At 38.5% G+C, this 13,295-nt stretch overlaps 1 protein-coding gene across 1 annotated transcript in view; it reads left to right on the top strand.

Moving 5' to 3' along the window:
• Positions 1–13,295, top strand: part of LOC136885323 (zinc finger protein 416) — a 58,711-nt gene that overhangs the window by 40,881 nt on the left and 4,535 nt on the right. The window contains exons 6-8 of the mRNA XM_067157835.2: positions 763–960; positions 10,621–10,788; positions 10,871–11,063. Of these exons, the coding sequence (XP_067013936.1) occupies positions 763–960; positions 10,621–10,788; positions 10,871–11,063 (559 nt within the window). The remainder of the gene's footprint in view (positions 1–762; positions 961–10,620; positions 10,789–10,870; positions 11,064–13,295) is intronic.

Here is a 13,295-nt window from a genome sequence, read left to right as displayed (position 1 = left end):
TTTCAATTGGTCAGGTATTTTTGTAAAATGGTAGTGTCACTAGCACTCTCTAACCAATAAAATGCATACAATAGCTGTCTGATGAGAAGTCGCCTGAATGCGGGGTAACATGGCTGCTGCGCATGCACCTATCTCAAATTTCAAGACCTAACAATAAACATCTGTTCCACCCACGGTGACTCTAGCGAATTAAGATGGTGTCGTAAAGTTTAAAAGTGGTAGTGCAATATTGTGCCTTAGTTACACATTATCCATAATTCATAAGTACTGCTGTTCAAACCCTACTGTCGGCAGTCCTGAATATGGTTTTCCGTGGTTTCCCATTTTCACACTAGGCAAATGCTGGGGCTGTACCTTAATTAAGGCCACGGCTGCTTCCTTCCCACTCCTTACCCTTTCCTATTCAGTCGTCACCATAAGACCTATCTGTCTCGGTGCAACGTAAAGCAGATTGTAAAAAAATAATAATAATACGTACTGCATAATGAACAGTTTAATAAGGAATATGCATTGATTCAGAGAGCTTGCATTGTCTGTCACGACTAATTTTGTAGCTAGAAGTGTAGTGCTCGTTACTCGTGCCACACCTATAATCTGCGGGGACATCTAGTCAGATGCACATAGTAGTTATTGTGAAATGTTACACTGACACACCTGTGACTTTTGAAGTGGCAGGATAATTATTGTTTTATTACTTTTGGAATGAGATTGTTAATCATTGAATCACATTATTATGTATTTGTTTCTTATGATCTGTTTCAGCTGTGAGGAATGTGGGAAGTGTTTCTCCAACAAGAAAGTCCTAGAGTCTCATCGTGCAACCCACTCAGATGCCCGTCCGTTCGCTTGCTCTGAGTGCGGCAAGACGTTCCGACAACAAAGTGCGCTCTATGTCCACAACCGGTCTCACCAGCCAGACAATATCAAGAACCGATATCCATGCGACCAATGTGATAAAAGGTATATCGTCATTGGTTGGTAATAATATACTGTGGAACTTGCTCAGAAGACCATCCCTTTAAAATGGCCATCTGAAACAAATTTGTTTACACAAGACCAATTTTTACCCGATTGGGACCACTAATTTTAGAAACATTTGTGCTTTACCCTTTGCTCATGACTATGGTTCCATCCTACCATCTACTGGTAAAGGAGCAGATAACTTATCTACCATGTATGAGGTTATTTTCATTCACCGACTTGTGGGTAAAGTTATTGGTAGCATAAATCTCAGTTACCTGAAGAATAAATTGTTAGCTACTTCAAGGGTCAGATAGAACTTAATCTGTAGACATGATATAGACTTTTTTGGGCTTATGCCGTGTGAAAAAAATAAGGTAAAATTGTTTACGTTTCGCAGAAAACTTAGCTCCGTATCTTCAGAAGAAAATCTCGACTGTTCACAAGGATGACTTCTCCATTATTGTGGGTTTGAATTTAGCCATTAGTAATAGGAAGTGGTACGTTCGTTCGTCACCAGATGGCTCACTGTATGCTGGCACAGCAGTAGCATTCCAAATGGCAGCTGACGGCACATGGGGCCCCCTGCTTCCACACAGACTCTAGATGGTGCACAATTTCACCTTATTTTCTTGACACAGTATAAGCCCAAGAAAAGCCAATACCATGTCTACAATTATGGGCCCTGAAACCATCGAAGGTAATAGAACTTAATCTGTGAGGTAATTCTTGAAAGCTGAAACTTTTTGTCATATTGTGCACAGTTAGCTCGCAGTTGTGATCAGTGTTATTCTGTAAGAAAGAGGTAAGCACTCGGACAAAACACTCTTTCCATCGGTCTGTTTTTAGACCGACGTTGTTTCATCAGAGTGAACTAAGGACTCAGGACTAAGGATATCTTGAAAGTAGTGAAAAGGATTGCAGGTACAAACAGATGGGAAAAATGGCATGAAGGTATTGGGAATGGGGAGATAGAAGCTAAGGTAGAATTAAACTCAGTGGACTGGGCGAGTTGGCCGTGCGGTTAGGAGCGCGCAGCTGTGAGCTCGCATCCGGGAGATAGTGGGTTCAAACCCCACTGTCGGCAGCCCTGAAGATGGTTTTCCGTGGTTTCCCATTTTCACACCAGGCAAATGCTGGGGCTGTACCTTAATTAAGGCCACGGCCGCTTCCTTCCCATCCCTAGGCCTTTCCTGTCCCATCGTCGCCATAAGACCTATCTGTGTCGGTGCGACGTAAAGCACAAAGAAAAAAAAAAAGAACAACTGAGTGGATAAAAGTGTATACATAAACTGGTGATGAAGTCATGCAAGTCACCTTTTCAATACAATACATCAAGTCTTGGGACTAGTTTCAGCTACTACCGAGCTCGATAGCTGCAGTCGCTTAAGTGCGGCCAGTATTCGGGAGATAGTAGCTTCGAACCCCACTGTTGGCAGCCCTGAAAATGGTTTTCCGTGGTTTCCCATTTTCACACCAGGCAAATGCTGGGGCTGTACCTTAATTAAGGCCACAGCTGCTTCCTTCCCATTCCTAGTCCTTCCCTGTCCCATCGTCGCCATAAGACCTATCTGTGTCGGTGCGACGTAAAGCAGCTAGCAAAAAAAAAAAAAAAAAAGTTTCAGCCACTTAGTGGGTATCTTCAGCCAAATAAAAATTAAACAGATTATGTGATAACTAAAACATATGCCAGACAGAGACAATGTTGTAGGAATAATTATAACATTAAAATGTATATAATAACAAAAAGTAAGGTTATGATCTTCTTGTCATGATATGATGTGTTTAAGTTCACTTAGGACCTCAGGCAAAGAAGTAAATCTCTAATGTCTGATGTAGAACAAGCACTGACTTGCTGGAGGAAGCAGGCAATAACTAGTCCCAAGACTTATGTAATATCATTTACTTGATATATTGTATTGAAAAGGTAAATTGCACTTCAATACGTAACCAGAATGAATATAGCTTACAATGAAGTGATGCAAGGCAAATGGAGGAGGACAGGGTACCTAGGAGAGTAATGAACTTGGCCATAGAGGGTAAGAGAAGTAGAGGGAGACCAGAGTTACAATGCTTAGGCTCATTTTAAAATGATTTACTGAAAAGAGGTGTATCGTAATTTATTAGCTTTGTTAGCCCATGTTGATAGTTCCAGCAACCACAACCCTTGATGAATTATGCAGTTTGATATTAGAGCATCAAGGCCTTACCAGTGACACTTCATGCTATCATGATCAGTATACGCGTTATTCGATACAATAGGTCTAATGTATTCGAGAACGGTGTAAATTAACTTTTAGACATAATTTTAAACCTGAAATTTTATAACTCTAATGTGGTGCAAGTTTATTACAAACTGTATTATATAGAATTAAGTAGTTTTAACATCATTGTATATGTTGTTTTATTAAATAAGGTTCTTCAGCAGCTAAAGATGGCCTTCAATAGAGACCGAAATCAGTTCTGCTAAATGTATTTCAGAAATAAATCAAGTACAGTGGAAACTCATTTCTCCATTTTTGGAGGGACAACGGGAAAAAAAACTTACAACACGGGAAAACGGAAAATCCGGGAATGAATGAACCATCAACAATTCGGCCAAACATCACAAAAATGAAATATGTATACTTATAATCTTACAAACAGCCCTAAACCAAACCAAACTACAGCCCCAATGGACCTTCCGCCTACCAGGCGACCACTGCTCGGTCCAAAGGCCTGCATATTACGAAGTGACGCATGGTCAGTGTGACGAATCCTCTCGGCCGTTATTCCTGGCTCTCTAGACCGGGGTCACCATCTCACCATTAAATAGCTCCTCAATTAAAGGTGATCGCAGAATGAGTTAACCTGGAACGAGCCCTCATATCCAGGTAAAAATACCTGACCTGGCCAGGATTCAAACCTGGGTCCTTCGGGTGAGAGGTAGGCAAGCTAGACCGCGGGGCCAGCTTCAAACATTAATTACCAGTATGCGACTTAAAAATATTGAAACTTTACATTCAGTTTTACCGGGGAAACTTTGTCAGTTTCCTCTGAAAACTTCTTTCAGTTCAGCAACTTTGATCAGTCAAACTCTTCGAAATATTTAATACCCGTAATGCCAAGCCAAACAATAATCGATAACAAGTATAATTCTCTAATCTAGTGAAATAAAGCATATTACATACAAAAGCGCCCAACATGATGGCAAAATTTTTTTTTTTTTTAATCTTTCATTGTAATTTGGTCTCCGGTATACTGTTCGTAGTCAGTTTATGGAAATCTTGTACTGCAAAAATATCATTAACACTTCCGAAATTATGATTATTCGCGACCTTGAGCTCAGCTGGAAAGCACGCTCGCTCTACAAGTCGGTACAAGTGCAAAATTATACAGAGTTTTTAATTGTAACGTGCAAATAAAACAATGCGGTTTTTATAACATTTTAACATAAAAATGTGACATTCCCAGTCTTATATTAGGACAAAAAAGTAATAGACAACCCCAAAACCTCCCATGGCTTTATGTAAGTGCAACTGTTCTGGTCTTGAAAACATAATGGTATATGTCAATATTAAAACACTAAATTTGTGTTACTTAAGAAGGAGCAGTTTCGACTCCTGCCCGAGAGCCCATGACTATACATTGTTCTGAGGGAAGTGCCTAAATGTGTTCGGCGATACACTCGAAACAATAAAAAAGACATCCAACCCTGGGACATAATGTAGACGTTTTGCAAGTACGAACATATGACAAAACTCGTTCCATCTTCAAGTAGAGCTGCCGAAATGCGCTCTGTCTCCTTCCAATTGTTGTGGACACTCTCTGCTTTCTGATTTCCAAGGATTCTCTAAATACCCCCCCGAATGCGATGCTAACATGGTCTCTTATGCAAATTCACCACCAGTTGCTTTTCCCGTACAGTACTTTCTCAAATTACTGCAATGACGCGACGTTAACACCAAGATCCATAAGTATGCTGTAGCCATTCTTTCGTGAGATACAGTTTCTTGAAAAACGCGTGATCGAGGATTTAACGTTGATGGGACTGAAATTTTTGGACGGTTGAGCTGGAAAATCGTTTCTTCGAGGAACGGATAATGCGGGGTTTTTGCAACATGATTTAATTAGGATGCTTGCGGGACCACTTCATTTGAACTAATAATACGGGAAAACGTAGTTTCCGGGAACGTATAATCGAGGTTCTACTATATTGATTAGGTGGGAAATCCACGTTCATTTATTATGATTGATTAGAGATGTGCCACTAAATAATATCACATTACAAAAGAAAATATTTATAAAATCCTCCTATCAATACAAGTCAGGTCATCTGTTAGATGAAGCAAAGTCTATACATGTTTCAGCCTAATCTCAAGGCCATCTTCAGTAGTAAAACAATGATTACATAATATACAAACAAATTAAAAATCGTAATGATGTGAAGTGACAGTGATCATGATTAGTGAGTTAAAAAAACACATTGAGGTACAAAGTCCTCTCGTCTAATAGATCTTGCTGACTGTTAAATAAAAACGCTATGTTGAGGAGTGTAGTGAGACCGTCAATACTACGAATAAAACGTGTATAATATTTGTAACTAAAAGTTGTCGTCTCGAATGGAGATGACCTTGTCTATTAGACGAGAGGACTTTGTACCTCAATGTGTTTTTTTAACTCACTAATCATGATCACTGTCACTTCACATCATTACGATTTTTAATTTGTTTTTATATTATGTAATCATTGTTTTACTACTGAAGATGGCCTTGAGATTAGGCTGAAACATGTATAGACTTTGCTTCATCTAACAGATGACCTGACTTGTATTGATAAGGGGATTTTAAAAATATTTTCTTTTGTCAAGTGATACGGAATGAGATTCATAACTTGCAAATAATATCACATATTTAATTGCAAACAGAGGATGGTGGAGATCCGTATTTAATCAACAGAGGTTTGCAAGTGAACATTGAAAGGTATAACATTATAAAATGAAGGTTAATCAAGGAAATGTCAACCTACGTGGACCTCCCAAGCACTATGCCACGTAGGTAGCAGCATTGAAATTATTATCAATCAATCAATACTGATCTGCATTTAGGGCAGTTGTCCAGGTGGCAGATTCCCTATCTGTTGTTTTCCTAGCCTTTTCCTAAATGATTTCAAAGAAATTGGAAATTTATTGAAAATCTCCCTTGGTAAGTTATTCCAATCCCTAACTCCCCTTCCTATAAACGAATATTTGCCCCAATTTGTCCTCTTGAATTCCAACTTTATCTTCATATTGTGATCTTTCCTACTTTTATAAACGCTACTCGAGCTTATTCGTCTACTAATGTCATTCCACGCCGTCTCTCCGCTGACAGCTCGGAACATACCACTTACAAATGCTTACAATATCGTAATTATTTCAATCCACCTATTCAATACAATTTGTAACAATTTGCAACAATTTGTATTTGTATTGAATAGGTGGATTGAAATAATTACTACATTGTAAGCATTTATAGCAAATTTCAATATGGGCCTAATCATGAGATTAGTTACGTGTAACATACCACTTAGTTGAGCAGCCCTCCTTCTTTCTCTCAATTCTACCCAGACCAAACTTTGCAACATTTTTATAACGCTACTCTTTTGTCGGAAATCACCCATAACAAATCGAGCTGCTTTTCTTTGGATTTTTTCCAGTTCTTGAATCAGGTAATCCTGGTGAGGGTCCCATACACTGGAACCATACTCTAGTTGGGGTCTTACCAGAGACTTATATGCCCTCTTCTTTACATCCTTACTACAACCTCAAGCTCGGATGAGAGCCTGCAGTTGCTGTGGCATACTTTGAATGAATTGCCAGCAAGGTTTCCATCACCTCCAGGGTGACAGCTCATGGTTCCTGTAGGTTTTGTGGGTGATGCTGTCTAGCTGTCAGATTCCCTTCGAGGTCCTGGTTTCTGGCAGTCCAAGAAAATTTTGTTTCTCCAACAGTTTCAGTATATACAATTACACAAAGTTATACAACTGGTCAAATCTCACTAGATTGTTCCCTCTCATGAACTTGATGCAGTGTCTCTTTATCCGTGATCTGATTTACCCATCTCACCTGCAAAATTCTTCTGTAACACCATATTTCAATAGATTCTATTCCCTTTCTTTCTGCACCAGTTTTTATGTATGTTTCACTTCCATACAGTGCCATGTTTCACATAAAAATGTATTTTTTATTTTAAAAATTGATTTGATGAATTGTTGATTAAATAAGGATCTCCACCATCCTCTGTTTGCAATTAAATCTATCTTATTATTTAGTGGCACATCTTAATCAATTGGTGATGTGTAAAACCATTTATGTTTAATATTCTATGTAGGATACACCCTTCTAATAATTGTTGAAATGTTAGTACTTATACAAAGGGAGTTCAATATATAATGCAACACTGTTATTTATTTTTTATTTATTATCTTTCTGGCCTCCGTGGTTCAGAAGGCAGCGCGTCGGTCTCTCACCACTGGATAACGTGGTTCAAATCCTGGTCACTCCATGTGAGATTTGTGCTGGACAAAGCGGAGGCGGGACAGGATTTTCTCCGGGTACTCCGGTTATCCCTGTCATCTGTCATTCCAGCAACACTCTCCGTTCTCATTTCATAGCATCTATCAGTCATTAACAAATCACTTTGGGAGTGGCGACCCCATCGTAGTAATAACCTATATATATATGCTTCATTCATTACATCCCTGACCCGGTCAATGACTGGAGAATAGGTTGTAGGTTTTCTTTTAATTTTTTTTTCTAAAAGCAGGTTGGTTTCATTGAGGATTCAAACACACTATGTTATTCCCCAGTCCTTTTGCTAGAATACCGTATTTTTCAACATATTCTCCATTCAGTGCTACGGCCTTATGCCACCGTAATGTGAGGGCATGTAGGCCTGCATGGTACCACTCAACTGGTTGATCTCGGATCGAATGTCGTGCTGCATCGATAACTTCCCCATCAAGCACGTAGTGCTTCCCGCGGAGTGCATCCTTCATTGGGCTAAACAGATGGAAGTCAGAAGGTGTGAGACCTGGGCTGTAGGGTGGATGAGGAAGAACAGCCAAGATCAGACAGGTTTGCTCGACCTTGTTGTGATGATGAAACACACCTCGCCCAACGACTCACCATACTTTTGTCCACTCCCAGGTCTCCGTAGACATTCTGCAAGGGCCTATGAATATCTGTGATGCCCTGGTTTTCTGCCAAGAAACTCGATAACTGCTCTCTGTTTGATACGCACTTCCGTTACAGACGCCATTTTTGAAGGCTAGTTATAGCGCTGCCACCTTTCAGAAATTAATGAAACTCTAAGAGACAAAGCAAGAATATTCAAAGATGTCTCAAACAAAATTCCAATTTTTTAAACCGAAATTGGACAAGAAATAAAATGCCTTGCATTATCTATTGAACACTCCTCGTATTATTGTAGTACGTCTCTTGTGCTTCCTCTCTCCTCACTGGTCAAACAAGGAGTGAAATGTTGTGCAAGAACGAAACATGTCACTCTGTTGATATAAATATGTCTTATGGCTGAAGGTCATCTGAAAATTTGCGGCACGAAATTAGCGATACAAAATGTGTGACTCAATGTTACCTTGCAACCCTGCAGGCTGTGATGTGAAGTATTGATGGATGGCCATGACAGAGACATATAGAATGCTCTTTTATCAAAGAGGCCTCATCTCATCATACTTTGGAGAACTCATTATTTCATTCGTGGTAGTTCCATAGGCCCTGTGTCAGTTTCTCTCTTTCATTGCACCGAATCGTACTCTTCCCGACCCCAAATTCCATAGAAATGTCTCTTGAAAATGATTTGTTAAATGCAAATAAATTAATTGTTATAATTGGAGTTTCATTTATTGAAATATATATTTATTATGGAGCAGAAACATGGGTGATGAAGGAGAGATATAAAAGTAGAATTCAAGCAGTGGAAATAAGTTTCAAAGGTATTGAGTAGGTTCAACAAGAATGGACAGAGTAAGAAACGGGAGAGTTCGGGAAACGATATATGAGGTACCCCTACAGAAAAAGATAGAAAAATCAAGATTGCAGTAATATGGACATGTTAAGAGAATGGGAGAAGAGAGGATACCAAGGAGGATGTTTGACCGGGCGAGTTGGCTGTACGGTTAGGGATGCACAGCTGTGAGTTTGCATCCGAGAGATGTCCGGCTCCATGGCTAAATGGTTAGCGTGTTGGCCTTTGATTACAGGGGTCCCGGGTTTGATTCCAAGGAGGGTCAGGAATTTTAACCATCATTGGTTAATTTCGCTGTCACAGGGACTGGGTGTATGTGTTGTCTTCATCATTGTTTCATGCTCATCACGAGGTGTAAGTCGCCTACGGGCGTCAAATCAAAAGACCTGCACCTGGCGAGCCGAACTTGTCCTCGGACACTCCCGGCACTAAAAGCCATACGCCATTTCATCCGAGAGATAGTGAGTTCGAACCTCTCTGTCTGCAGCCCTGAAGATGGTTTTTTGTGGGTGGTTTCCCATTTTCACACCAGGCAAATGCTGGGGCTGTACCTGAATTAAGGCCACGACCACTTCATTGCATTCCTAGCCCTTTCCTTTCTCATCGTCGCCATAAGACCTATCTGTGTCAGTGCGACATAAAGCAACTTGTAAAAAGAAAAGGAAGTGATGTTAGAAATAGAGTATAAGGGAAGGAGACCTAGAGGAAGACCGAGGGACAGATGGCTGAAAGGTGTAAATAAGAGCAATGAGGCAAGAGGAGGGAACTGGACGACAGTGACAGAAGACAAGTGGTGGACGGGAAGAAAACGATGGAGAGGCTTTTGTTCCAAGCAGACCCAGCCTGTGGGAGGAAACTGCTCTAGATGATGATGATGATGATGATGATGATGATGATGATGATGATGATGATGATCATTTTTCCAAAAGGAAATTTTACACAATTTTTAAAATTAAATATTTCTCTTTCATATACGAGGGTAATCCCAAAAATAAGGTCTCCTGTTTTTTTATAAATACAGAACTCTGTTCGTGTGGCTGTTGGTCACAATATTGCGAAGAGTGTTTCCTGCGCTCGCATCTAAACATACACACGCCGCGCTGAGGCACTCAGTCTTGGCTTGGCAGCCGTTGAGAATGGAGCTCCCGTTGGATGTTACCACCAAGTGCGAATTGCGCGCAGTTATTCGGTTTTTGAACGCAAAAGGTACTGAACCGATTGAAATCCATTGCCAATTGACAGAAGTGTATGTTGATTGGTGCATGGATGTCAAAAATGTTCGTAAGTGCTGTAGAGAGTTTGCAGCCGGTCGGACTGAAATTCACGGCAAACAAACAAAATTGACCGAAATGGTGATTATGTAGGAAAAAAAGCTAAATGTTCGAGCTGTAAAATAATGTAAACCATTGTAGAAATAAACAGGTCTATGTATTCATAAAAAAATTAGGAGACCTTATTTTTGGGATTAGCTTCGTATAATCTGTTATTAAATATTTCCTTTCTCAGCTTTTATAAATTTATTTTATACTTAATTAGTTTTAGTGACTGAAGAACCTAGATTAACGAAGTTGAAACTGAAAAGTAATGGCATCCACCGTAAAAGACACATTAATTATACACAGTTATAATAATATTAATATAATTTATTGTGCAGGTTCTCTACGAAGCCTAACCTCGTGACACACAAACGTATCCACACAGGGATCAGAAACTTTACTTGTGATCAGTGTGGGAAGAGCTTCATCCAAAAAGGAAACCTGGATGCTCATCTTCTTACCCACTCGTTGGACAAGCCACACATGTGTCCTATCTGCAATAAAGGGTGAGTTTCATATCACAATTGACCTGAATCACATTTACTGTCCAGGTGGTCCATTCTGTGATCTCTTGTATCTCTTTTACAGTTTTAAGACCCCACTACAGTTGCGTAAGCATCAGTCGGTGCACACCGGGGCAAAACCACACCAGTGTGACGTTTGTGGGCGACAGTTTCGAGAGCGGGGTACTCTCCGAGAGCACCATCGCATCCACACGGGAGCTATGCCCTTCACCTGCGAATTCTGCGGCAAACAGTTTCGCTTCAAAGGCATACTCACTGTAAGTACTTGCAGCAACAGGAAGTTCTGCAAAACCTTTAATGCAAACCTTCCTTTGAATACACAAAACTCATCGTTTATATTCGGTTATTTATTTCGACTTTCTCAAAACTGGAGATTGCCCCTGAGGACAAAATATACGTAACACAAGATGAATATTAAAAGTATTTGTATGTTAACTAATATTCTTTAAATCACGATAACAATGATTGTTGAACAGTATCCTCCTTATTCAATACCTTATGTAAATTTTAAAAACTTACATTTCACATTCGTCACAACCATACATGTTTCGATCCTAATTTGATCCTCTTCAGTTCACAGTAATCCTACATATTGTAGTTAAAAACATTTAAAACTGAAGTGAGGATGATAGTATGAATGTTGAAACATTCTCATTAAGAAAACATTTATGTTCTTATAAGGTCATCGTTTAGAATCTTCCATGTGCACTATTGTCCACTTGTCGTGATGTCCTCTTGATGTTATCATTATTTGCTAGTCTACTAATTGGACTAGGCGGTATCTGATTAATGATTGATATTATGTGATTTGGTTTGCTGTCAATAAGGATCATCATGATTGCATAAGTCTCAGTAGTATGATTACCTTCTTTGCCCAGTAGAACGATATGTTTACCAGCGTAGTTTTGTGCACACTATTTTAAATGTTTTTAACTACAATATTTAATGTCAATTAAATATTAAATATTTTTAAAAAAAGCATATAACAGTATTCATCGTGAATCATTATTAAAAAGCCTTAAAGAATTTGGCTTACACCAAAAAATTGTCAACCTCATTAGTATGCCTTTTAAAAATACGAAGGCAAAAGTTAAATTTAGAGGTGAATTATCAGAATCATTCACTATAAGAACTGGTCTTCGACAAGGAGACGGACTTTCACCACTGTTATTTAATTGTGCATTGGAGAAGGTTATGCGTGAATGGAACAAGAAATGCCAACCAACTATCAAGATCGGTAGATATATTAAACTCAACTGCCTTGCTTTTGCGGACTATTTAGCATTACTTGCAAATACAATAGAAGAGGCTAAATGTCAAATTGAACAACTAGAAATTATAGCCAAAAAAATGAGATTACAAATTTCATTTGAAAAAACAGGAATGATGCCAACTTTTAAAGTTGATTTTGCCAGTTATTCAGCTGAACAGTAATAAAGAGATTAAAATTGTTCAGAAATACAAATATCTTGGGGAAATAATAACATGGAACACAAATGAAAAAGAAGCAATAGAACACAGAACAACTAAATTTAAACAAGCACGAAGACTTACCAGGCCAACCTATTTAAAAAAATCTCTTTCAATAAACGCTAAACTGAAACGCTATAATTCCATAGTTAAACCAGAAGCAACGTATGCTAGTGAAATTTTATTCAAATTAAATGTAAAGTCTACAACAGACAAATCGCAGAAAACTGATAGAAGAATTCTTAGAACAATTATTAATAAAAAAACACCAAGTTGATGGACAGTGGAGATTGTTGCCTAACAAGATTGTCTATCGTGAATGTGAATTAATAATATCTACAATGCGTAAAAGAAGAATTTCCTTTTTCTGTCACATATCAAGATTACCAGACACCAGGATATTGAAACAACTATTTGATTACTTTTTGAAAAATAAAATCAGTAATAATTGGTTCAAAGAAGTTCAGGATGATTTGGAAGAATTGGGTATAACTCGGCAACAAATCAAAGACAGAAAAAAGAAGAGGATTTTGAAGAAAAAAAGCATAAGTCTCAAACTAAAAACAGCTGAACGGAAACAATATACTATATCGGACCCACAAAGGGCTTCCAGGTCGGAGAGGATGAGAAAGTTCTGGGAGAAGAAAAAGAAGAAATTAACTCAAATATATTGATTTAAGTGCTCCAATGTGGGTGTAAAATATGTAAATAAATAAATAAATAATAATTTAATGTCAGTTTTAGCAATCTACTGAAGATGATCCAATTAGGATCGAAACATGTATAGTTGTGATGAATGTGAAATTTAAGTTTTTTAAATTCACATTAACCATAAGGTATTGAATAAGGAGGATACTGTTCAACAATCGTTGTTATAGTGATTTAAAGAATATTAGTTTAGCTCAATATGGAAACATGAAATTTATATTTTTTGGTTTGTCATGTTGCTGCATTAAAATGTTTGGGGGATACAGTTCTAGAGGATTTTGATAGAATATTCCAAGCCAGTCACTGGAACT

The sequence above is a fragment of the Anabrus simplex genome, chromosome 14 (assembly GCF_040414725.1).
Source record: "Anabrus simplex isolate iqAnaSimp1 chromosome 14, ASM4041472v1, whole genome shotgun sequence".
Classification (NCBI taxonomy): domain Eukaryota; kingdom Metazoa; phylum Arthropoda; class Insecta; order Orthoptera; family Tettigoniidae; genus Anabrus; species Anabrus simplex.
This window is presented reverse-complemented; position numbering and strand designations above follow the sequence as displayed.